General features: G+C 42.4%; 1 protein-coding gene across 1 annotated transcript in view; it reads left to right on the top strand.

The window, feature by feature from the left end:
• ASTN2 (astrotactin 2) overlaps positions 1-27,254 on the top strand; it is an 877,356-nt gene that overhangs the window by 541,494 nt on the left and 308,608 nt on the right. The window contains exon 12 of the mRNA XM_034664390.1: positions 853-1,019. Coding sequence (XP_034520281.1) covers positions 853-1,019 — 167 coding nt within the window. The remainder of the gene's footprint in view (positions 1-852; positions 1,020-27,254) is intronic.

Genomic DNA, 27,254 nt, shown 5'->3' with positions numbered 1-27,254 from the left:
TGTTGTTGTTGTTGTTGTTGTTGTTGTTGAAGATGCACTTAGGTATTTCAGCCAGGGAGGGATGATTTAGAAATAGCACTCTGTTGGCCATCAGGAGGGTGCTGTGGAGGACAAGACCAGGCTGGAGTTTGCAGGTTCCTGCTGTGGGTGCGCAGGAGTCCTATTCAGGACCCCAGAGACAGGGATGGAGATGAAGAGACAAATTCAGGGAAGGGAGAGAACTCACGTGTGACAAGTACCAAATGGTGTGTGGAATTCTGAAGTAAGGCACATGCGCCCAGGATCCAGTTTAAGCTTTACAACAAGTCCATAGACGTGGGTGCCATGCCCATTTAACAGATGAGGAGGCTGAGGCTTGGGGATGGTGAATAACTCACCCCAGATATCACGGAGAAGAGGAAGAGCTGGAATGTAAATTCATATCAGTAGAACTCTTTAAAATATATCTAGCTGCTGGCCAGAGTGATTTTTTTTTTTATCAGTGGCAGACCCTATTAGACCATAATAAATACAATAATGATGATGGTTCCGGCAACGTCAGTAGTAATAGCAGCTAGCACCTGCTGTCCAGTTGCCATGTGAGCAGCGGTGTTCTGAGCACTTTGCTGTCGGTACCTCCTCATATTCTCTCACATCTACTGGGCAGATACTGACAAAAGTCCCATTTGGCAGGCAGGCACACTGAGGGCCAGGGAGGCCATACAGCTATGAATTGGCCAAATAGGACTTTGATTGGAACTGGCTCTGTGGTCCCTGCCACATGCCCCCTTTCAGAAGGTGGGAGGAGAGGGCTTGAAGGGACCCACCGCCTCCTCGGCCATGACCGCCCTGTTGCTCTCTCCCCCTGAGCAGTGCCCCGAGGAGCTGAGGCCCATGAAGGACGGCTCCGGATGCTACGACCACTCCAAAGGTATTGATTGCTCGGACGGCTTCAACGGTGGCTGCGAGCAGCTGTGCCTGCAGCAGACGCTGCCTCTGCCCTATGACGCCACCTCCAGCACCATCTTCATGTTCTGCGGGTGAGTCTTTGTCCCCAAGGCCCAGCCACTCCCTTCACAGCAGAGGGAGCTGTGGGGAAAAGGTCAGGAGCTGCAGTCAGGCCAAGTCCGGCCTGACCTTCAACGAAATGCTTTCCATGTCTGCTCTTTCAGCCCAAGAAGCAAAAGGCAACACAATAACCTTCTATTGGGTATTGGGAGGAAGAAAGGAAGAAGTAAAATAAATAATTGATTAATAGTTCCAATAGTAAATGGAATCCATGCTCAGGCTGTGTCCCAGGGTCGGGACCGTTTTCTGCTGAAGCCCCCTGCCCCTTCGGCATCTCCCCCACAGCCCCGGCCAGTGTAGTTTGGAGACCAGAGCAGGCACCTCAAGGGTGTCATTGAGAAACCAGCAGGTGTGCACATAAGGACACAGGCTTAGGCCAGGCTTTCCACTGCAGGAGTTTAGCAGTGCCCATTCAGGGACAGCCTCTCTATCCTAAGGCCCTATCTGTAAGGAGAACCAAGTAGGGGCAGGGAGAGGGGAGGGAGGCCATGCAGGCCAGTGCTAAGAAGTCAATGGCATTGTAAAATTCCTCTGAGCCTAAAAGAAGGGGCACATTGGGACCAGCTTGCTGAGTGGCCCAGGACAAGTCGCTTTTCCTCTCCGGGTGTGGTCTGATCACCTGGAAAATGAGAGCTTTGGACAGCAGTACTGACCATTTCTTCCAGTATTTTCCGTACAGAGGACCGCAGTGGGAGTTACCTCTGTCCTGAATGGCATCCGCGGAGGGCTTGGTCCTCAGCGATTACTCAGGACAAAGGCTGCGCTTTTTCTTCTGCTTCAGTCTCCTCCTGGTGACATCTTCGTTTTTAAAAATGTGCTCATCCTGTGACATTCTGGGCTCACACAAACGATCCCGTGCTCGTGCAAGAGTGTCAGTTATTGAAATACACTCGTGCTTTAGTTAAGATAGAAAAACAGAATGAGATTTAACACGAACCTGTTCATTCCTACGTCTTGTGCAAAACAGGCTGGGGGAGCGTGTATGAGTTTAATCCCAGTTTAACAGAAAATGAACTTTTCGTGCACAGTTCTAGTCCAGGGCTCCAGTGTTCCTTTGGGACATATTTCAGGGTCTCCCCCCGCCCCGCCCTAGTTACACTGGGGCTGCAGGTGCCTTTGAGCAGGTGCTGGAGCAGCTTGCTGGAGGCCCTAGATATGTATCAGTAAAATAAATAAGAAATAAATTAGTGTATGCAGACCTGAATGTATAGCTGTCTCTCCTCAGCTTAAGTGACTGCAGGGCAGTGTTGAGTAAATTATGCATGGGCTTAGATCTGAGGCTTGAATACACAATCAGCTGTGTTCTTATCATTTTTCTCCCTGTGTACTGGGTGTGTGTGTGGGGGGGGATGTCTTTCTGTTGCAAAAACAACAGTAACAGCAGCCAGGACAGCCATAATGGACTTGGACACAGAGACCGTCCGCATCTTCCGTCCCTAGCGCCCTGCCGCGGTCAAGGGGAGTCAACAGAATTTGGTTCTCATCCAAGCTCTACAAGTGACTCTCTATTAGACATTGGGCAAGCCTCTGAGGACCCCTGCTCTTCAGTTTCTTCATCTCTAAACTTTTAATAATATTTACCTTAGTATAAAGATGGTTGGGAAGAATGCAACCCATTTACTGTTTATTACTCCTCTAAGGTTAAGTCATGTGCCCAGGGTCGCATGGATAGTAATGTAGCTCACTGCTTTCTTGCTGTGTGACCTTGAGCAAGTCACTTAATATCTCTGTGGCTCCCTTTCCTCATCTGTAAAATAAGGATGGTAATAGTTATCTCTTTATGGAGCTGTCCTGAGGACGAAAATGCATTACGTCACAATTTATATGACTGTCTGTAAAGTGCCATAAAGTGCTTCTGAGCAGCACTTTTTGAAGTATCGTTGAGACACAATATTAGTTTCAGACGTACAACATAGTGATTTGACATTTATATACATTATGAAATGCTCACCATAGGTGTGGTGACCGTCGGTCACCATCAAAGTTATTACACTGTTATTGACTATCTTTGCTGTGTCATGCTTTGCAACCCCATGACTTCCTCATAACTGGAAGTTTCTTCCCCTTGATTCCCTCTCTTATTTCACCTGTCCCTCCACCTCCCCTCCCCTCTGGCAACCACGAATTTGTTCTCTGCATTTATGACTCTGTTTCTGTTTCATTTTGTTTGTTTTGAATTTTAGATTCCACAGATAAGTAAAATCATTTGGTATTTTTCTTTCTCTGACTTCTTTCACTAATATACTCTAGATCCATCCATGTTGCTGCAAATGGCAAGATTTCATATTTTTTTTGGATGGCTGAGTAATATCCCATTGTATGTATGTGTGTGTGTGTGTGTGTGTGTGTGTGTGTGTATGTGTGTATACACACNGTGTGTGTGTATGTGGGTATACACACACATACATATAGCACATCTTCTTTATCCATTCATCTGTGGATCAACACTGGGCTGCTTCCATATCTTGGCTATTGTAGATAATGCTGGAACGAACATCAGGGTGCATGTATCTTTTCAAATTAGTGTTTTCATTTTCNATGTGTGTATACACACACATACATATAGCACATCTTCTTTATCCATTCATCTGTGGATCAACACTGGGCTGCTTCCATATCTTGGCTATTGTAGATAATGCTGGAACGAACATCAGGGTGCATGTATCTTTTCAAATTAGTGTTTTCATTTTCTTCAAATACCCAGAAGTTGAACTGCTGGATCTTAGGGTGCTTCTATTTTTATTTATTTTGAGAAACCTCCATACTGTTTTCCACAGTGGCTGCACCAATTTACATTCCCACCAACAGTGCACTGATGCTCCCTTTCCTCCGCTTCCTTGCCAACACCTGCTCTTTCCTGTCTTTTTGATATTAGCTCTTCTCACAGGTTTGAGGGGGATATCTCTGTGGTTTTGATTTGCATTTTTCTGATACTTAGTGATGTTGAGCGCCTTTTCAGGAGTCTATTGGCCGCTGGTATGTCTTCTTAGGGAATATGTCTCTTCAGGTCCTCTGGCCATTTTTTAATCGGATTGTTTGTTGTTTTTGGGGGGGTGTTGTATATCCAATAAGAGGTTAATATCCAAATGAAGAATTCTGAAGTCATGAATAAGATCGAATGGGTGGGAGTTTGTTGTGAGCTGTTGAAGCCCATCCAAATGCTGATAAACAGGACAGAAAAGAAAAGAAAATCCAGGTCTCCTAAAACCAACTGCAGTGTCAAAGTGTTTTGGAAATTGGCTGTTAAGGATGCAAATGAGAAGGTACCCACACTTCTTAGAAGCACTATAAACAAAACAATGAAAGCCATTAGCAGGTACTTGTGAGAAAGTTGGTGGAGAGAAGTGGCAAGCCTTGAATTAAGCAAGGAAAACAAACCTTTGCTCAAGGAGACATTCTAAACTTACTCAGAGCTCCGTGACCTCTCTGAATTTCCTGGGTAGGGGCAGGTGTATTAAACCTCTGTGCACCCGGGACAGTCCCCGCAGCTAACTCATGAAGTGCCTCTACAGGCCATGACTATGCCAAGCGCTCTGATTACAATAGGCTACTTAATTCTCCGAACAACTCTACAAAGGAGGCACTATGATGATCCCCAGTTACCCTCAAGAAAACCAGGCACACAGCGGCTCTGTGACTCACCCAAGTTCACTCAGCTGATAAATGGAGGCTTTAGGGTTTCCATCCAAGCTGTGTGTCTCTAGGCTGTGTTACTCCTGGCTTCTGGCTACTTGTAGCTACGTGATCTTAAGCAAGTCATTAAACTTCTCTGAGCCTTGCCTTTCAAGTAGAATCCTCTGGGATTGTGAAGATAAATGACATATGCATGCATAGGGACTAGCACACATAAGCACCCGGGAAATGGTAGTCACAGCTAGTGGAAGAGGTATAAAGCCATCAGATTTCATCACTCAATGACTGAACTGTAGGTCTTGTTCACCATCTCCACCTAGAACAGTGCCTGGCACATAATAGGAGCTCAAGTAATCATTGTTAAATGACGTTCCTCAACGTGGCTAAAGAGTTGTTCCTGGTCCAGTCTTCCCAGCTGTGATTCCAGCTGTCTCCCTTTTCCTAAATTAGGCCCCTTGGCTTCAGCTTCTGGGATTTTGGCAGTGTTGTTCCTTCTGCCTCTCCTCTCCTCCTCCCTTGTACCATCCTGCTTGCCTGTGGGGCCATTTAGCTTAGACAGCTCTGTTTCATCCTCCAGACTCAGTGAAGATAGAACCTTCTCTGACAAGTCTTCTTTGAGCCCCATGGGGTGCAGGAGTGAGATGTGCAGTTACCCCAGAGCTGGATAATAGGATACCTTGCCCTTTCAAGTGGATACTACTTAAATATTGGCTCAGTTATTTATCAAGTGGGGTTAGGGCATGCAAAGAAAGGACTTTCTTTTCTTGTTTTATTTTGATTTGTATTTTTTCAGTTCTACCCACAAGACCCTCTTCCAAGGGAGAGGGCCATTTGCATGTAGCCTTGAATTCTAGTTTATCCCCCAGTGAAATCTGGACATCTCTTGCAGACTGGACCTGTAGCTAGCTGCCCTGATTGTCAGCCCCTAATCAGGCCACAGTCCACACAGCTGAGTAAAGTATCTTTCTCTGGGGTCACACAGCACCCCTCCCCCCAACCCGAGCTTCTCTCTGTAGTTACCCCATTGCTCTTTTGACTATCCGCTTTGCTGTGTGGTCCTCATCACACTTGAGTTCCTCATGGTCAGTGACGAAGTCATAGTCGTCTATGGATCCCCTTTGTCACTCCCCACTCTTTGCCCCCAGAACTTCTTCAAAGCCATAATCGTTGAATTAAGGAATTCATCTGCCTGGGATTTCTTTTTTTTTTTTTTAAAGATTTTATTTATTTATTTGACACAGAGAGAGATAGCCAGCGAGAGAGGGAACACAAGCAGGGGGAGTGGGAGAGGAAGAAGCAGGATCCCAGCAGAGGAGCCCAATGTGGGACTCGATCCTGGAACGCCGGGATCACGCCCTGAGCCGGAGGCAGACGCTCAACGACTGCGCCACTCAGGCGTCCCCATCTACCTGGGATTTCTTGTAGCTACTCTGTGTTTGGTCTTTTGTGGGANTGGGACTCGATCCTGGAACGCCGGGATCACGCCCTGAGCCGGAGGCAGACGCTCAATGACTGCGCCACTCAGGCGTCCCCATCTACCTGGGATTTCTTGTAGCTACTCTGTGTTTGGTCTTTTGTGGGATGCTGAGAACACTAAGAGCACTGAGTACAAGTCCTTGCCCACCTGGGACAGAGGGGACACTGAAGGTAGGTGGCTAAGCCTCACTTGGTCCCAATTGATGTTGACAGAGCCCAGGTACCAGTGTGGTAGAGAGAGGCAGGTGAATTTGAGAGAGGTGGGGAAGGGCATTGGAAACTAAGCTGAAGCATTTAGAATGAATCTTAGAGGTGAGGGAGCAGCACCTCCCGGAAAGACCTCAGTAGGTTACCTAGCAACCAAGTTTGTATCATTTGTATAGTGTGTTTATAATGTATTCTGTGCATTCTTCTATGAGAACTTAGTATTACGCAGATAATATAAAGATAGTACTGACCAGAGCCATTTGTAAGGAGAGAAACAGAAAGGTAGGAAATGGTTTCAGGATCTTGACTTGGGGGTGTTACTCAATGTGAGATAAATTTAGCTCTGTGCTTCTTGGCAACCGAAATAAACAGGAAAAAACAAAACAAAACAAGACAACAAACCCTGGTGGATTATATAGTTGTCCTGACTTGACAAAAGGAAGGTTGTGGTTTTTGTTGTTTTATTGTGTTTTGTTTGTTTTAAGGGACACCTTTTCCTGACCTAATGTGCTAAGAAAGATGTTCCCTGTATATTTTTAAATAAATCATAATCAGGGGCGCCTGGGTGGCACAGCGGTTAAGCATCTGCCTTCGGCTCAGGGTGTGATCCCGGCATTATGGGATCGAGCCCCACATCAGGCTCCTCTGCTATGAGCCTGCTTCTTCCTCTCCCACTCCCCCTGCTTGTGTTCCCTCTCTCGCTGGCTGTCTCTATCGAATAAATAAATAAAATCTTTAAAAAAATAACTAAATAAATCGTGATCAAGTCCATTAATATTTTTTGAAGTTTCAGATATTTCTCAGATCTTTCAGAGCAGGAAACCGAGGCCCAGAAGGGTCTCACAGACGTTTAGGAGGTGAAATTGGGACAAGAGATATCCCATGTTTCTCTCTTCAAATGTGGATGTATTTAATGTATTTAAATGTAATTTAATTTAAAATGTAATGAAAATGTATTTAAAAACGTGGGCTCAAAGAGCACATCTAACCTCACATAGTCCTTACCAGATTATCTTCTTAATGTCATTTTTATGTGATTTTAGGAGGGAGAGGAGATAAATACTTGGTTTGATAGTCATGGTGAACTGGAAGCCACTCACTTTCGTGGTCAAGCTTGCATGCTTTCCAGCAGGAGAAACCGCTGACCTTGGGAAGGGAGACGCTGATCTGAAGCTTGACCCTCAGTAACTAGTTGCAGGGTGTGGGAGGTATTCATCGTGGCACTTGTTTTGTTGTGGTTTCTGACTTTTAGGGTAGGGACTGCATTATCCTCCCTCTGACTTCTGATGGAAGGAAGAGGATTTTACCTCCCACAGTTAACACAGAATCTCATACAATAACATCAAACATTACAACCTCATGCTCCCAGCTGCTTGAAACATTTTGCAAAAACTCAGGTGGAAGACATGTTCATGGACAGTTGACAGAAGCACACAGAAGTTCATCCATTCGTTCAGAGAGGGTTTTTTCAGCGTGGGCTCTGTAAACATTAGTCCCATATGCAGCTGAAAGACAAAAAGGGGCAGCTCAGTGGTCAAGCCCACATGGGAAAAAGTCTGTAACTCTAGAACTGCCTTGAAGTTTCACTCTGGACCTGGGGGTAGTAAAGGCTCCGACAAGTCCTGCTGTGGTGAAACATCATATCTCACTGTTTCTAAAGTGACCACATTTTCCATTTTTAAATCTCTGAAATTAGGATGCATTTTACTATCAATGCTTTGACAGAGTTAAAAAAAAAATGTTTTTCTTTCCTAGTGTTAGGTAAAATGCTAATGTTTCTTATAAGTGTTAAGGGTCTTAGAATAGATACGTTGTTACATAATTTAACCAGACTTCCCCATGGAATTCTGTTTCCTTTCCTTTCTTTTTCTTATTTCTTCTTTTGTAAGGAATACCCTTGGGTACCTTACATTCAAAATGGATTTTCTAGAAATTAAAATTTTCCTTTGAGTGAAACCTTCAGATGGAGACCACTCTGAGAACAGTCTTACTTATCTTTATTTTGGTTAATGTTGGGACAAGACTTAGGGCCTTCATGAGAAGGACCCCCATGACATTGGTTAGAAGGGTTTGTGTGATTGAGGACCTTAGCTTCTAGTCCACAGACAGTCATGGTCCTGACAGCCCCAGGGTGGGATTCATCACAGGTGTCAGGTTCAGTAAAGCTGGAAAAGCACCCATTGCTCTCTTGCCTTGGTGGTAGGATACTCAGATTTATCCCTGACATTGGTCCAAGCCTATGTGGTGTATAGTTCTTTGAGCTCTTCTTACCTGACCTTTTCTGTGTTTTTAATTTTTTTCCCTAGGATTTAATTCTTTTTTCTATATTAAAAAAAAAAAACAAAAAACAAAAAACGGGCGCCTGGGTGGCACAGCGGTTAAGCATCTGCCTTCGGCTCAGGGCGTGATCCCAGCGTTGTGGGATTGANAAACAAAACAAAAAACGGGCGCCTGGGTGGCACAGCGGTTAAGCATCTGCCTTCGGCTCAGGGCGTGATCCCGGCGTTGTGGGATTGAGCCCCACATCAGGCTCCTCCGCTATGAGCCTGCTTCTTCCTCTCCCACTCCCCCTGCTTGTGTTCTCTCTCTCACTGGCTGTCTCTATCTCTGTCGAATAAATAAATAAAATCTTAAAAAAAAAAAAACCAAAAAACGGTTTCTAGTCTATGCATTTTAATACATAATTTCTGGTTCCATAAACCATGGAGGAATGAATGAATAACCAAGCAAGTAAATACATGAATAAATAAATACCCTGCTTTGAGAATCTGTGTAAATGTCATATCTCTATAAGGTCCCGATTTCCTCTCTTGAAAGACAAGCAGGTTGGAAATAGTCATTTGCGCTAGAGTAGNATGAGTGCTAGGTTTGGAGTGGGAAGATCCAGGTCAAGGTACTGGTTTTTCCAAAGTGCTTCTGTGGTCTTGGTCGAGGAATTTTAAAGTGCCAAGCCTTGGGGTCCTTGGTGGCAGTGTCGGAATGAAACTCCCCATCTGTGATGTCGCTCTAAAGATTAAATAAAACATGCTCTTGGCTAAACACGTATAGGTTTTATGGCGCAACCTCTAAAGGCCCATGTAGTTCTAGTATTCTCTATAATGTGATAGGTGTGTTAAGGGTAACACATTTCATTGCCTTCAGCTAAAATGCCCAGTTTGTATCTTAGTACTTATTTTATGTTTTCGATTTTGGCATATGTATAAATATAGTTTCATGCAGAAACTTGGCTGGTTTCCTGTGAGCCTACACACTTTAGAATTTCGGTAAGAAAATCTTCCAGACGACAGAATGTTCTAAAGAAACTGTATAATTATGTTGCATGAAAAAAAAAAAAAGAAAAAAAGAAAAAAAAGAACAGAAACCAACAACTAAACAGACCTTTGCATAAATCACCCATCTTGTGCCCTGAGGTGGCTTGGGGGAGAGAGTTCCTCATGTTTCAAAACTCAGAGGATCGTTTACCTCTGAGTCCCTATGTTTTTATGAGTCCCTATTTTTTTTTTTCTACTCCCTGCATCTCCAAGTGTCTTACTAAGCATACCCCAGGCCTTTTATCTCCCCTCCTTCCTCTCCTGCTGAGCCACAATCCTTTCCTACCTCTAGACAAAAAAAATCACCGTGAACCTACAGTTGTAACATGGGTAAAATCACACACACACACACTCTCTCTCTCTCTCTCTCACACACACACACACACACACATGCTTTGAAATATGGACTCCCAGGTCTATGTCCTGGCACCACTATCAATAAGGTCTATCTTCAGGGCAAGTCACTTAACTACTCTAAACCAGTTTTCTCATCTGAAAATGGGAGCCTTTCCTCCCTGTTAGGATCTCACATTAGTTTCCTAAAACTTTGACAATGAATCACCACAAACTTGGTGACTTAAAACATCATAGATTTATTATGTATAGCTGTGGGGGTCAGCATTCCTACAATCAAGGCATCAGTAAGACTTAAAGTCCAGAGGAAGAGCTTGTTTCTATCCGTCTCGCTTCTGATTCTACATTGTATCTCCTTCTCTGACGCATTTGTCTACTTCTTATGCTCTTATAAGGACCTTATGATTACAACCCAGATAATCCAGAACAGTCTTCCCATCTCAAATGTCTTAACTAAATCACATTTGCAAAGTTCCTTTTGCCATCTATAGTAACATATTCACAGGCTCTGCGGATTATGACACAGACATTTTGGGGGCACCATTATTCTATCTACTACAGGTTATAATAAGGAGCAAGTCAGTTCATCTATAGAAAAAATATTCCACTAACCTGTGGAATCCTGCTTGTAAAGTAGGGCTGAGCTTTACTTATGTGTGTGTGTATGAATGTTTGTGTATACGTACATTCGTATAAATACACATATGCATACATATGTATGTATGTACATGTTTAATATCTATGTAAATTACACATGTATGCATTCATATATTTTAAATATATGAATATGTATTTCCAATGAATGGCACATCAAAGTTCCCAATTATGTAGTCTGAATAATAATAATAATAATAAATAAAATATGTTGGTTTTAAGAAGTCTGGGTCTAGAGAGAAGTAGAATTTGAGACACTCTCTGGTAAACGCAAATGAGCTAACAGATGAAATAATCCTAAAGTAATACATGACTGCAATGACATTAATAACAGCAGCAGCAGCAGCATTGAAATGGCACCGTGTGTAACACATTGTCTACTATATGATACATGCAATGTTGTCCTTTATGTAAGTTATCTCTATTCTTACATCAGCCCTGTGATCAGGATAACTATTATCCCCATTTAATAGATTGTGACACTGAGGCCTAGAGAAGTTAACAGATTGGATCAGGGTCAGATGGCTGGTAGGGGTCATAGCCTCTGTTTGAACCCAAGTTTAATTCGATCCAAACTCTGAGCTCGACACCTGTGTCTCCCTTAAGTAAGGGGCATGAAATCTCAATAAATTCAGCAAAGTAGAAATTATGCAAGCTATATTCTGAGACTAGAATGCAATATTATTACATATTAACAGCCACCTAGTTAGCAGATGAATGTCTCCACTTGAGAACTAAAAACCAAAACCAAAACCAAAACTAAGTAACACTTGGGTGGGGAAAAAAAAACCAAACTCAAATGACCACTTCTTTAAAAATGAGTAGGTGCAGGAAGGCTGCATATCAAATTCATGGAATTTCACGAAAAATGGGCAAAACAGTCAGAAGCTCCATGTCATTTATTGAGAAGCAAGACAGACTGAAAATAAACAAATAAAGCATTCAAATCAAGAAGCCAGAAAAAGAATTATAAAGCAAAGTCAAAGAAAGCAGCAGGAAGGAATTAATACAAGTAAAAGCTGAAATAAATGAAATAGAAAAAAGAGAGCCTCATCAATAAAATGCAAAAACCTGTTGAAACAAGAGAGAGAAGAGAGAGAGAGAACACAAACACATTAAGAATGAGCAGGGACATAACCATAGAAGCACAGAAGATAAAACAAATTTAATGAGAATACGGTGTACAACTTTATACCAATAAATTTGAAAGTCTTAATAAAATGCATTATTTTCTTAGAAAATATAAATTACCAAGTTTGAGTCATGATGGTGAAGAAAATCTAAACAGACAGATAACATAAAATAAAACAATCAGAGAGCTAACTATATACAATTGAAAAGAAGACATGAGCTCAGGGCATTTATAGGCGGGTCCTTTCAAATCATTAAGGAATGCATAACCACTATCTTGCATAAAACCGAACCCAAGAAAGAAAATAAAAGGGCAGTTTTCTAATTTATTCCAAAATCCTAGCAAAGTCCTAATACCCAAACTTGGCAAATATATACTCATCCATTTAGAAAAATCTGGTAGATGTATTAGAACTGATGAGCTCCTTATGTGGCAGGATGAAAAATCAAGTCACAGAAATCAGTAATAGCTTTCCTCAATATCAGTAATGACTAACTAGAAAACATAAGGGAAAATGTAAGTGAAAAACTGATCCTTTTCCTGATGTGGAAAAGACTGTAATAATAGCAGCTATCCCTGACTGTTTGTTTGGGTACACCAAATTCCAGATATAACTCATTTAGTCCTCGCAGAGGCTCTCTGAGGTGGGAACTTCCTTATAGGTAAGCAAAGGAAGTACAGAGAGGTTAAGCATTTTGTCCAAGGCCACACAGCCAATAGAAGATGGAATCAGGATTTGGTGTCTGGTTGTCTGGATCCAAAATGCACGTCTATAAGTTCTGGTGTGTCCTACATTGCATAAATACTGTGAATAAGCCCCAGCACGATGTGTGCAAGACTTTTCTGCCCCGAAGCCTAAAACTTCAGTGAAGGTTTTAAAGGAACACTGTATGCATGGAGCTGCGAACTACGTTTCTGAATTAGCAAACTCACAACTGTAAAGATGCTAGGATAAGATCGGCTAGGTTGCGGTAACAAATGAAGCCTCCCAAGCCAGAAGCTTATACACAAAAGTTTATTGTAAACTTTTCATGCAAAATCCATTGTGACTGAGGCTACCCTCTTCCATCTTGCAGTATGCATTTGGAAACTGTGGTCTCCGAGCTTGCCATAGCAAGAGAAGAGAGGGCTTGAGAATGACACAGGATGTTTTGGGGGATATGTGTGTGTGTATATATATATATATATATATTATGTATAGCTGTGGGGGTCAGCATTCCTACAATCAAGGCATCAGTAAGACTTAAAGTCCAGAGGACTTTATATATATACATATATATATATATCCCCCACACATATCTTAAAGGACAAAAAATTAAATCTTCCCCCCAATCGGTCTACCAGTTCAATGCAATACCAGCCAAAATTCCACTTGGGTTTTATATGGAATTTGACAAGTCAACTCCAAAATTCATTTGAAGGGGAAAATAGTTAAGAACAGTGAGGACGTTTTGAGATAGAAAATCAGTGTTTACAATGGGGAAGAAGCTTACTTTACTATATGCAAACTATGCTAGAAAGCTCCAGCAATTCAAGCAGTGTAGAATTATTACAGTAATATACAGACAGCTAAATAGGAAAAGTTCCAACCATGTATACATGGTATACATAGTGATTTAGTATGTGACAAAATAGCATTTTACATCAGTTAGTGAACTGGATGGACCCTTCAGGTAATGGTTACTCATTTAAAAAATAAATAAGTTAAAATAACCCCTCCTACCATGCACAAAATTAAATCCGTTTAGATTAAACAACCAAAGATGAAAAAAATGTAGTAACTAAAATAATATACAGAAATATGTTTTATCATCTTGTGGCTTCCTAAGCATTGTGCCAAATTCAGAAATAATAAAGGACCAGAATAGAGAGTTTATAAGATATCAAAAGTAAGATTAAAATACAAGTACAAACTAGAAGAAAATTTCAATATATATGGAAGGTGAAGGATAACTACCCAGAAAATATGCAAAGCATACACAAGCCAGTAAGGAAAAAGACAAATATCACAATAGAAAAAAAATGGTCAAAGGGCATGCATGGACCTTCTATAAAAGAAGAAATACACATGGCTGTCACATGAAAAGACAGTAAACCTCAGCAGTAATCAGGGAAATGCAAATCAAAACAAAAATGAGTTGGGGCACCTGGGTGGCTCATTTGGTTGCGTGTCTGACTCTTGATTTCAGCTCAGGTCATGATCTCAGGGTCCTGGGAGCGAGCCCCACATCTGGCTCTGAACTCAGTGTGGAGTCTGCTTGGGATCCTCCCTTTCCCTCTCCTTCTGCCCCTCCCCCACCTCAAATAAAAATAAATAAATAAATAAATAAATAAATAAATAAAATCTTTTTAAAAAATGAGTTATTTTTTTCCATCTCAGATTGGCAATAATGAATATGAAAGATTTGGGGAAATTTGCTCTCTTACTCTTCAGTGATAAATTTGTAAACTGGTAGAGCCTCTATAGATAGCTGTTTAGTAGATCTAAAACCAAAATTTTTAAATTCATGAACCACTGACCCTGCAACCCCTCTTCTAAGATTTTTTTTCTAGAAACACATACATGTGCACAATAATATATGTACAAAGATCTTAATTATGACACCATTTGCAATAACAAACAGCTTACAAACAACCAAAATGCCCATCAGTAAAGATCAGCTAAAAGCGTTATGGTACACTTATACTGTACAATGCCAAATAACCATCAGAAAGATAGAAATATATGAATACTGATTTGAAGAGACCTCTAAGAAATAGTATTAGGTACAAATGCATATATTATAACAATGCATGGTGTACTTATGAGTTTATTATGAAAAATTTATGTATATATAGTATAATTTTATTATATACATGATATTGTATTTCTAAATGCATTGAAAAAACCCTAGACGAATACATAATAGTTAACAATGATGACTACTGAAATAGGAAGTAAGAATATGTGTGGAGTGGAAATGAAGAACTTCCACATTTCACTCTATAGACTTTGATAACGTTTAATCATTTACCAAAAACGTAGGTATTCACAGGCACACGTGTGTGTGTGTGTGTGTGTGTGTGTGTGTGGTGTGTGTGAAGAGAGAGAAAGCTCTGCTTCAGTAAACCTTTCTCATACTTGCTGGGAACCTCCTAGGATAAATGGATGGAACTAGACTTTATTAAGAACTTACCATATACTCTGCCCATTCATACAACTCATATCATGTGTACTGCAACTTTTATCAAGGGAGAGTTTAATTACATTTAACAAATCCAAAAAGAAGGGGGTGAGGGGATAGATTTGATGAAGGCACCAGGACAGGCCTTCTTCCAGGAACTTTCCACTGTACTTGGGCAGGAGTGTGTAAGCATAAGAGAGACAATTGGTGCATCTGTGCAACACACTGGAGGTTAGATGGGAACAAGGGAAGAGTGACAGCTTGCTTCATTGCATGAGATGTCCCTGGCTTTTCACGAGAGTGATCTTGGGTCAGGTTTTCAGCCCTGCCTCTTTACTTCCTGCCTTCAATTGGGTTCCATGTCTCTAACATCAGCTACTGACTGGTTCCTTCGACCCAGGAATATTTTCATCCCAAACCATCTCACAGAGCCTCTCCCTTCTTCCATATGAGTACCTGAGCATCTGTGCTTTCAGATTCAATAAATTTTCCACTCTACCTTCTAGAGAAAAGGCAAATAAGAGACTGCCTGCTTTCTACTGCCTCCAACTGGCACAGCCTAACCAGGGTCATGTCATGCAAATAGAAACAATTGGATTTGGAGAAGAGTAGAAAAGAGTGCCTTTGTTGCTAAATAGACCTGAATTTGAATGCCACTTTGCCACTTGCTCACAATGTGACATGCTTTATACTTCTTGGCTCCTCATTTTGATTCTGGGTAAAGCAGGAATGATATTACTTGTTTTCATGGTTAGAAAATAAATATACAAAGTACCCATGGAAATTATATGCTCAATATATAGAAATACCACCATTGCTGCCATTACTGTAATTACTTTGTGAACTACCTTGCAATTCCTGTTTTTGCAGCCAGTGTATTATAGGACCTTGTAGCTGCCTAATGAATTAAGATAGGATAGGAGTTTCTACCCCATTTTACAAATGAGGAAACTGAAGATCCAATAAATTAAATGACTTGCTGGGGTTCACAGAACTCCAAAGGAGCAAAGATGACATTTGTACAAGTTTTTCCTGTTGAGCAGCCTATTCTCTTGTGTATCTTATCTATTATGTGCACCCTATTTCCAGTGTCCAGCAAGAGATCAGGAACAGGTAGACCCTAAAAGAATTCTAGTTTCTGGATTGATTTTTCAGGAGCCCTATTTCCTCTGCTTTCCCATGCCTAAGAGATATCTTTTTCACTGCAAACATCCCCAAATTACAAATATTATTTCGACACCCCATTAAGATGCCTGTTTGGTCCGTAGAGGAGGACCTGTTTGGTCCCTGTCTCAAAGACATGTTGAGGGCCCTTCTGCTGTTAAGATTGGGTAGTTAGAGGCGAACAGAGGCTGCTAACATTGCTAATTGAACAGAAGCAGTGGCCTCAGCTCTATGAGCTGTCCGTGGTTCTGGAAGGATCACCTCTGAGTTACAAGGGCCATAACAACCTTGTTTTTGCTACAGTCTTCAACGTCGGTCAACAGATACACTGGGAATAGCTTCTGGATTGAGAAACTAGCTGATAATTCCCTGTGAATTGGTCTGTCATGCTTTTTAAAGTCCGTGTGTTCATGGAAAACAGTTTTTAAATTTGCTTTGTGCCTAGATGTGCACTCCGGTTTCCCCCTCGACTCCTCCAAAATGTCACAAATGACTTTCCCTGAATTTACCAATTTGCAGGATTAATGTGCTTCTCTCTAGACACCTGTGCCCTAGATAGATTCCAGCCAGAATAGCTGTCTCCATTCCTAAACTCTGACCTGTTTTGCAGGCAAAGGAGGCCTTGGTTTTAGGTCAGCCACAATGGGGCATCCAGCATGCGGAGCTAACTCTCGGCTCTGTTTTATCATGCAGTTGTGTGGAGGAGTACAAGCTGGCTCCTGATGGAAAATCCTGCCTAATGCTCTCAGATGTCTGCGAGGGCCCCAAATGCCTCAAACCTGACTCCAAATTCAACGACACCCTCTTTGGAGAAATGCTACATGGTTACAACAACCGGACCCAGCATGTGAACCAAGGCCAAGTCTTCCAGATGACTTTTAGGTATGGGGCAAACACTTGCACTTCACTGGTCAAATCACTGACCCAAATCTGGGCAGGGGGAGGAAGCCATGGGCACCATGGAGTTGAGTTCTTTTAGACTGGCCAGCATCTCCCCAGGCTTACTTATGCCTATCCAACAAAATGTTAGAAGTCAGCAAAATTTCATTCCATGAGATTCCTTTTCCACTGACCTAGTCCTNGGGGCGCCTGGGTGGCACAGCAGTTAAGCGTCTGCCTTCAGCTCAGGGCGTGATCCCGGCGTTGGGGGATCGAGCCCCACGTCAGGCTCTTCCGCTATGAGCCTGCTTCTTCCTCTCCCACTCCCCTGCTTGTGTTCCCTCTCTTGCTGGCTGTCTCTATCTCTGTCGAATAAATAAATAAAANTGGCCAGCATCTCCCCAGGCTTACTTATGCCTATCCAACAAAATGTTAGAAGTCAGCAAAATTCATTCCATGAGATTCCTTTTCCACTGACCTAGTCCTTATTTATCCTGCTCTTCCATTTTTCTAACTCTATCCACATTTTTTTAAATCAGTCTTAAATCATCCTGTAAGTACAGTTAATAGAATTTTAAAAATGTTTAAATTTATCTTTCAGTCTATTAAAAAATGAGTATCCTATGTAGACTATCCAGGCAATTCAAAAATAAAGACATTTAATGAAGTAGAAAATAAAATTCCCATCATCCAGAAATACCCAGAATTAACATTTTCTTGAACCTTCTTTAGACACCTCTCTCTCCCTCTTTGTCTGCACACGTGCGCACACACACACGCTCACACCACATTTGAGTAAAGCTGTTCAGAAACTGCTGTTTTTTGCTCAACAGCATGTCAAAGACCTCAATCTCTGTTAATAAATATAGAGGTACCTGCGAAATTAAAAGATAAAGCTATTCTCCTGTGAGAGCAAACAGAATGGGGACTGGGTTGGCCAAATTATATGAAGATTAGACATGCAGTCTCATTATGAAAGGCTCCCTGGGAGAGTCAGAGAAGCTGGATTTATTCATGCTTCAAAATCTGAAGAACCGTAAGATGGTAGAGGGGGAAGAATTGTTCCCTGTATAAGAATTGATTTTCTTTAAAAAAAAAATAAATAAACTGCACTTTTAGACAGTTTTGCATGAAAATGTAATAGCATATTATCACAAAGCAGGGTTCACCCCAGCATTTGAGGTCATGTCAACAAAGTCAGAACTGGGAAGGAATATCACCATTATAATCATCATCATCCCCATTCCATCACCTAATTAATAATAGTGATATTTATAAATGGAGTGGTAATAATGACCACTATTTATTAGAAATTACTCTATGTCAGACTTTTTACCAAGTATTTTTAGTAATAATAATAATAATATAATGATGATGATGACATTAATTCAGCACGAGCTGAGGGCATTCTAAGCACTTACTATCTATTAATTCATGTGGTCCTCACAATGGTCCTGGGAAGCCGAGCTATTGTTATCCACTGTATACAGATGAGAAATGGAAATGTTAAGTGACCCTCCCAAATCTCCCTTCTAAGAAGTGAGAAAGCCAGGGTAATAGCATTTTAGCTTCATTATTAAAACCCTTAGAGGCACCATGACCCCCATTTTACAGCTGAGAAGTCAACACCAGAGGTAAAGTGACTCTCCCAAGGTCACCATCCAGTGAGAGGCAGAGTAAAGAATCAGGTGTAAATCTGGCTGACTCCCAAGCCTTGCTCTTGTCTCTTAAGCTAACATACCTCATCACTTCCCATTTTATAGAACAAGAATGGAAATGTGAATTCCCCAAAACCATTCACCTGTGCAGTTATCACATGCTTGAGCACCGGCTATGTCCCACATACCATGCTGGTTACTTTAGAGACAGTGAAAAATGAGATAAAATGGCCCAAGACCCGGTGGTGGTTTGTAGTGTGTGCATATGTGTGTGTGTGTGTGTGTAAACTTATGTACTTATCTAATTTGTGGTAGGTACTATGAAATAAAGGAACACTATTGTTCCAAGATAGCACTTAACAGTGGGATGTAATTCAGTTGGATCAGAGTAGTAGGTGTGCGTCTACTAGATTAGAAAGCAATAATAAGACTTTGGAGTCTCCTTTCCAGATGAAGTGTTATTTAACTGATACCTGGATGATGAGTGGGACTTAGCATTGGGAAATGTGTCAAGCAGAGACAGATGTTCTAAGAAGGAAAAGAACGTGTTTGGCTTTAAGAAATGCAGAAGTCTGGTGTGGTTTGGGCTGAGTAGTAAGGGAAGATTGGTGGGAGGTGAAGCCAAAGTCTGTAGCGACAGATCATGGGGGTCTTACAGGTCAAGTCTTTATTCTAGGAGCAAATGGGAGAACTCATAATGGAGGCAGAAATGAAGTATGCCATGGTTGCATTGCATTTTTCAACCTCATGGTGGCTGCAATGGGAAGTAGATGGCAATGAGGGTGGCCTGGGAAAGTGTGGAATGAGGGCTCAGTTGGGGGTTTGTTGTGGAAGCCATGTGAAAGTGTTGGTGACTTCAACCAGGATGATGGGAACAGTTTGGAGAGAAAGGGGCATTTTGTAAGATAGTCGTGAGGCATGGTTCCAAAGCCAGTGAGCAGTGGTAGGCAGAGGGTAAGTTCAAGGGAGGATTTGAAGGTAATAGGAGTGACTTGTAGCTACACAGCAATTTAGTCGCAGAGTTGAGTCCTTCAAATCCCAGTGGAGTTTCTTTTCTACCACACAGGAGTGCTGCTTTATTGGAAAAATCTCGGGGAAACTTAAGGATAATCCAGATGAACTACTCAATACCGAGAATCACAATGCTGACTTTCTACATTTTTAATACTCTATGAAACTCTGTCTTGAGCATCATGATGGATAAAATAATGCTGTATGGAATCCAAAAGAAAAAAAAAAGTGTCCCTTGTTTTTGAGAAGGGAATTTACAGGCTTGCACAATGACACACGCAATTGACAAAAATATGTGAACATTTAATTTACAAAGCAGTGTTCCAGTAGTTTTCAAAGAATTTCTACATGAAGCCTTTTGATAAGAATTAGAAGGAATGATAAGGAGTTTCTCAAAGGGTGAGGCTTGTGAACTGGAGTTTGAAGTGATGGGAAAGAGCAGTGTCTCTTGGGAGGAATAAGAGCTGGAAGGGCATTTTCTTGTCCAGGAAGGAGTCTGTGGAAGCCTAGACACAGATAAGCAGGGGTGGGGAATCAGCAGAACAGGTCTCCAGCTAGACCTTGCTCCAAATCTGGCCCCAACCGTGATAAGCATAGTCCTACTGCCTCCTCTTTATTTATTTTTTTAAAAAGATTTTATTTATTTATTAGAGCAAGAGAGAGAGCCTGAGCAGGGGCAGAGGGAAAGGGAGAAGCAGACTCCCTGCTGAGCAGGGACCCTGATATGGGACTGGGTCCCCTGCCTCTGGGATCATGACCTGAACCAAAGGCAGACGCTTAACTGACTGAGACATCCAGGCACCCCATATCGCCTCTTGTTTAAAAAGAGGGGTTTTATCAGGTTCTGGCCACTGTGATGTGCACATTGCATGTTTTATGTAGTTTGATTTCTCACAGCAGCTCTCAGACTGTCTGGCATGTGATAAGTGATCAGATGTACTGGTTCTCATTCTCTTCTTGTGAAGATTAGCTAGGTCCAAAAGAAGGATCCAAACTGGCCAGTAAGATGCTAGATCCTGAAGGAGATTCATGGGATCCCTGATGTCATTTACATATGCGGCAGGGACTTGGCCAAGGTCACAAAACAAGTCACTGCAGAGCTGGCTCATACCCTTAGATTAGATCCCAGCGTGCTTGCCTTTCTATTCCCTACAAACTGGTCATTAAGAGAGAGCAGGACTATGGACTATGAGAAACAAACTGGGGGCCTCAGGGGAGGGAGGTGGGGGACTGGGATAGACCGGTGATGGGTAGTAAGGAGGGCACGTATTGCATTGTGCACTGGGTGTTATACGCAACTAATGAATCATTGAGCTTTACATCGGAAGCCGGGGATGTACTGTATGGTGACTAACATAATATAATAAAAAATCATTAAAAAAAAAAAAGAAAAAAGAAAAAAAAAAAGAGAGAGAGCAGGGTGCCATAAAGGCTGGCCTGGGAGTCCTCAGGCTCAGAGAGAATTTTAGCCCCATCAGGAATCCTCATTCTGCCTCAAACAGTCTGCTTATTGTTGCCAACCCTTCAATCTTGGTTGGGTTGTTTCTAAATAGCCAGGGTCTGTGCCTGCCCTGATTTGCTCATTGAAAAGGGTATAGTGAACAGACCACATTTCTCTTTTGACAACAGCCTCAAGACTTAGGGACCTCCTCAGACTACCATTGTCTTTGAGTAGCCCATTTCACATAAGCTCTCTTATCCTTGGTTTCAGTTAAACTTTCTTTACAATTATTTCCATCCTTAGACCATGTCACCTCCTGGAGCCACATGCTAAGGCAGTTGACTTCCCGTGGTGGGAAGGTGAGTGGCTTCTGATGAATCTAAATTTATCACTTCCGAGTCTCCCTCACTGAGCCTCAGACTGGGAGGAGGCTGCCGCTCCTTTGTCCTCCAAGTTCCAGAAGGCAGGCCTGCAAATTTTTCAGTAACAAAGACAGTTGTCATTTCTCTCCTCTTCATTCCTTTCCTCTCTCTCCTCCAAGTAATCTTTGGTCCAGCCCTCCACAGTAGCCGGCAGGCACCCTGCCAGCCATCCTGCCATATGCCCCATTTCCTGACAACTGCCTGGCCTGGGATTTCAAACTGTCTACCAGCTCGAGTCTCCTGCGTGACAGCCACCACTCACTCTGCTCTGTTCTCCTCCCTGCCCTACTTCGATCCTCCCACCTACCAACTGCAGATAGAAGACAGGTGTGCGTTCTCATATCCTCTCTCCAATCTCTGAAAGAGCAACGTGGATTTCTGCTCTACTAAAGGCCTCCCATTGCAAGTATCTAAACTGGACTAACACTTAACAATTAGTGCAAACATAACCCCTTATTGTACACCTGGAGAAACTGAGACCTAGAGAGGGATGGGAGGGATATAACTGATCCCGTGATCACCATGATCTGGGGCCCCTTTGAGACTTAAAGTTAGAGTCTGTCACTTTCAAACCTATATTCTCTGGTTTCTTGTTCTGTTGTAAGTGATGCGTATCACTTCTTCATCTCCCCTTAATAGCACGTGGTCAGCAGAGAGGGAGGACTCAGGAGCCATAAGGGGATGACAGGTCCTTAATTAAAGGGGGAGCTCAGGCAAGAGCCACCCCTGAGTACATGATTCTGCAGGAACTTGATTCCATTGCCAGCCACCTTCTCACGCTGCCGTGTGTAGGCTGCAGTCCGCCCATGAGAGATGAGCATGTGATGATGCTTAGGACCCTGGCAAGCCTGGGAGTTATCCGCTGTGTGTGAGGATTAAGTGTGGTATGAACTAGAGAGACCGTGCAGAAAGACAGAGGTAGGGCAAGAGTGATAAAGAGAAGCAGTCGGAGAGACCAAGCAGAGACGAAAGGTGGGAGAGGTGGGAAGGTTTGAAGGAGAGATCTTCATCCTCAAGTCACAGTAGAATTTATTCCCAGGATGGGTAGTGGTCATTTTAAGAACTTGGGTGGTGCCTGGAGAGAGCTCTGGATTAATCAGAGGGACATGAGTGGACATAAAACTTTGTGAAACACTCAGGTTCTGTACAAACACAAAGAGTCAAAGATCTCACTTCTGAATGACCCCTGAACCCAGGAAGCGATGTCAAGCTTTGCTGGTTCTAATCCCTTCCCGTGTGCTGTGGTTGTCTTAACGACTCACACAGGGTCACTATTAGAATTCCCTCCTCTTAGCTCTCTGTCAACGAGGGAATTGGTCAAGACTGCCAGAGTGAGATAAACTCATCAAAGCTTGGTGGTATTTGATGTTTTGTTTGTTTTTTATTTCCCTCCCTCCCCCATTCTCATCCATCCTACTTCATTCCTATAAGAAAGAAAGGTCAACTTTGGTTATAGATTGCACGGATTTAGATAAACATCAGTCAAGAGCTCTTATTGAGCCCAGAGTCTCAGAAATTGTAGTGGGGAGAAGTTGCTTGGGAATGGAGGGTGGGCAAATTACAGTTGTATATTTTGCAAAGCCCCATCGAAAATGAGACGTCTCTGTCACCAGTAGCTATTTCTCATAGGCCTTCAAAGACGACCTACAGAAAGCATGAGGGGCCCATGGAAGATTTGCTGGAAAGGCACTTTTCAATCTGGTCTGCTTCTCAGATGTACATATTGTACAGGATAAGAGGAGAGTTTGGGGTAAGATGTGGGATTTCAGGATGAGGCACCACCAACCCACGCCTGGTGAGACAGAGGGTGCTCTTTAAGGATTTGAGAGAAGCTGGATTTTGTTAGTTGCACCCACTTGTTTCCCAGTAGAGGGTCCTGAGTCACATCTTATTAAGTGGCTTTCACAGCTATTTTTCTAGTGCCTTCCTGGGAGATGGTTAATGATACATGCTGCTTCTGGATCCTTCCCTTCCCTCTCTTGACCCTCTTTTGTCCTCTGCGTTTAGCTGTGTGCATTTTTTGTTATGTGCCAGGTACTGTATCACATGCTTTAGATATTTTATTATTTAATCTTCCTGATACCTATCACAAAATAGCTATTAAAAACTTGGTTTTCTTAAAAAAAAGGGGGGGGTGAAAGGAGTGTATCAGCCAGAATGCATCAGGTTGTGCTTCTACCAAATACCCTGCACAGAATTGCAGGGGTCCCATTCAGTCTGGCATTTGGGAATCTGGGCTGACAGAAGCATCATTCTTCATGGGCTCCCATGAACACTACGGTAATGGGAACGAAATTTGGCTCTCATTACTTCCTCCTACGGTTGACATTCTGCTCACATTCCATTGGTCAAATCCAGTCCTGTGGTCACAGCAGCCCTCAAAGTGTTGAGCAGGGACATCAAACCCTACCATGTGCTGAGAAGACCCAGAAATATGTGGGACATCGATACTGTTTACTACACTGAGGTACAGAGATGTTAAGCCAACTAACCTAGTAGTCATATAGCTATCACGTGATAGAACTCGAGTCTTAACGACAAAGCCCATCTAGCAGTGTGCCTTTCGGGATCCTAGCATTCTCGCACTTGACATCACCACTTCTGAGAACTGTCATAAGACCTCCTAGTCTCTTCTTTACCATTGCCTTCATTCAGCTCCCAAAGAACCATAGACTTTATAGATGGATGAACCTTGGGAAACAGTTTCTACACCCCCCCCTTTTGTAGATGAGATGCCCGGATCTTACAATATTCAATCAAATTACTTAAAATTGCACCACTAATAAATGAATAAGATTTAACTTATAACATCCAGTCTGTTGGGCTGCACTATGTCCACTCTGAAGGCTTAGAGACTTACAATCCACCTCCCACACTATACAGATGGCAACATCAAGGTCAAGGTTCCATAAAGAATTAATGGTAGAGCCAGGACTGAAAGCTGTTTTTCTGCACTTTCAGGTCTGGGTGTTTTGTGATACACCATGATCTTATTATAACAAGAGAAAGCAAAGGAGGCTGATGGTGGAGAGATTATTAATTAAAAGTGGCATTAGCTTCTGATTTTCAAGGTGATTCCCAAGCCTCTCTATACAGTGGTATCCCAACTCTTGGCAAAATCCTCAACTTGCCACCTGGAAATGCAGCTGTAAGCTACCTTCTCTGGGGGATCAGCTGATGAGACCTTGGAAGTGAGCTGAGGACAGAAATTAGAGGATGGGTATTAAGGAGGGCACATATTGCATGGTGCACTGGGTGTTATATGCAATAATGAATCATGGAACATTACATCAAAACTAAGGATATACTGTATGGTGACTAACATAACATAATAAAAAAATCATTATAAAAAAAAAAGAAAAGAAAAGAAATTAGAGGCTGGATTGGAGGAGCTAAGGGGTGATTTCCCCTAGTGCCCTGACTCTTGGGGTGGCTGCTGAAGAATTTCTTTTTGGTGTATCTCCAGTTTCCCAAGGTTTTTGGANATCATTATAAAAAAAAAGAAAAGAAAAGAAATTAGAGGCTGGATTGGAGGAGCTGAGGGGTGATTTCCCCTGGTGCCCTGACTCTTGGGGTGGCTGCTGAAGAATTTCTTTTTGGTGTATCTCCAGTTTCCCAAGGTTTTTGGACATAATATGCAGGAGTCAAGACTGATGTGTCCCATGTGCCATAGGCCCTGAAATCCAAAAGCTGAGTTTCTATACCTGTTCTGCCTCTTCCTATTGGATCACCCTTGGTATTCTCTCCTGATTTCTGTTGTCTTTTGTATAAATTAAGGTTAGGGCAGGGCTTGGGTGAAGACTGAGGAATACAGCCTCTCTCTACTCAACCCCCGTGGCCATGGGCTCAGTGAAGCCATTCCTGCTCACCTGATCGTAAGCCTCATCTAGGGCTGCACCAAGACCTACCAATCTTTTGTTGTGTGTGTGTGTGTGTGTGTGTGTGTGTGTGTGTTTCCTCCCAGATAAGAGGCCTGGGAAAGTGAATTATCTTTATATTCCCAGGTAGCTCACATTATCCAGCAATTTGGGGATATATTGGTCTGGTGTCTAAGATGTTAGGCTCTAGAGTCTGAGTCCTACCTTGCCACCTGTCAACTGTGTGACCTTGGGCACATGTGCTCATTAAGCCTCAATTTCCTCATCTCTGCATTGGGAATAATGACAACACCCACTTCTTGATGGTTTTGTGATGATTAAATGAGATTGGCACCTGTTCCATCCCTGTTCTCAGCAGACAAGGAGGACCCAGATGCTATAGCGGGTTGCCAAATCAATAACTGGGAGGAATCTTAGTGAAAAGGTCATCCCCATGTGCATGATCCTGCAGGAACGTGATTCCATTCCTAGCTGGGACCCAACACATGGTGTCAGGTTGCCACCATGAAAAATAATGATGTCTAAATCCCAAATCTACCATTCCATAGCTGTGTGGCTTTGGACAAATCTCTTAACCTCTACAAACCTCAAGATCTTCAACTATAAAATGGGGTTTTAACCTGAAAATATCCTCAAAGGGCTGTCATCATCCTTACAACTTCCTCCAACTAACAGGTTTTGGTGAATGCATTGCTTTGGTGATGAAATTGCCTTTCATGCTCTGTGGGTCTATGGGAGGTGGACAGCTCAGCCAGCTGTGTGGAATAGGCAACAGCCCAAGGTCACCTTCTTTTGGAAAGACATAATCTTGCTCATGTGTTTATCACCTGTATCCTATAGGATAGCCCCTTTGTTTCTGTATGAATGACCTACAGGGAAACACATCCAATCAGGAATGTGGGATTTAGATGCTGATGCCTGCTGTGTGGAATTTTACAATGGGCCAGGGCCTATGCCCAAAAGTTCTAGAAGTGTGGGACACTTCTGTGTTAATATTAAAAATATGTAACAACTAGCTTAGAAATGGCCCTGACTGGTAGGAAAGAATATCCACCCAAATACAATGATTGTTAACCAGTAATTCCTATGGTCTATACATCAGTCTTGCTCAGCTCCTTCTTTTCTTTCTGGCAAATTTCCCAATATCATTATGCATGATAGATACTATAAAACTTTTTTCTTCCCTTTACAAAGCCTGACTTTAAGGGGTATAGGCAGATATTTCTCCCATGACACATGCGGACAGAGCAGGTTGACTGCCATACTTTTTACATGAGAGAACCGAAGCTCAGAGAGGTGAAGAATGGCATCCAAGGTCATACAGCTGAGACATGACGGAGCCGAGAGCCATAGCCTGCCCTCCTCTCCACTCTATAGCCTCTAGATAATGTGTGCAAATGCACATACATGTGGCTCAAGCCATATGATCCTCAAAAAGCTGCAAAGCAAGTAATAGCTCATTATCGTTATTCTACACAAAAACCCTATCTAAAGGTAGGACTTTTCCATATGTCTGCTTATAGCCAGGATGCAATACACATGAAATACACTAGTGATTCTCAATCTCTAATATGCATGCAAATCGCCAAGGATTCCTGCTAAAATACAGCTCTGGTTCAGTGGGTTGCAGATAAGACCTGAGACTCTGCTTTTCAAATGAGCTTCTGGGTCTGAAGACCAGCTTTGAATAGCAAGGTGTTAAACTGAACTTTTCATGAGATGTGAGCCCAGATGATGCCTGAGAATGTAGAAGGGTTGTCGCTTCTCCATTTGCCTTTGGAAGGCGAGAACCAAGTCCAAGGCCAGTGGCACTTAGAAGGCCA

This window comes from Ailuropoda melanoleuca, chromosome 7 (assembly GCF_002007445.2).
Source record: "Ailuropoda melanoleuca isolate Jingjing chromosome 7, ASM200744v2, whole genome shotgun sequence".
NCBI classification, from domain to species: Eukaryota; Metazoa; Chordata; class Mammalia; order Carnivora; family Ursidae; genus Ailuropoda; species Ailuropoda melanoleuca.
Note: the sequence above shows the minus strand (reverse complement) of the source record. Positions and strands in the feature narration are given on the sequence as shown.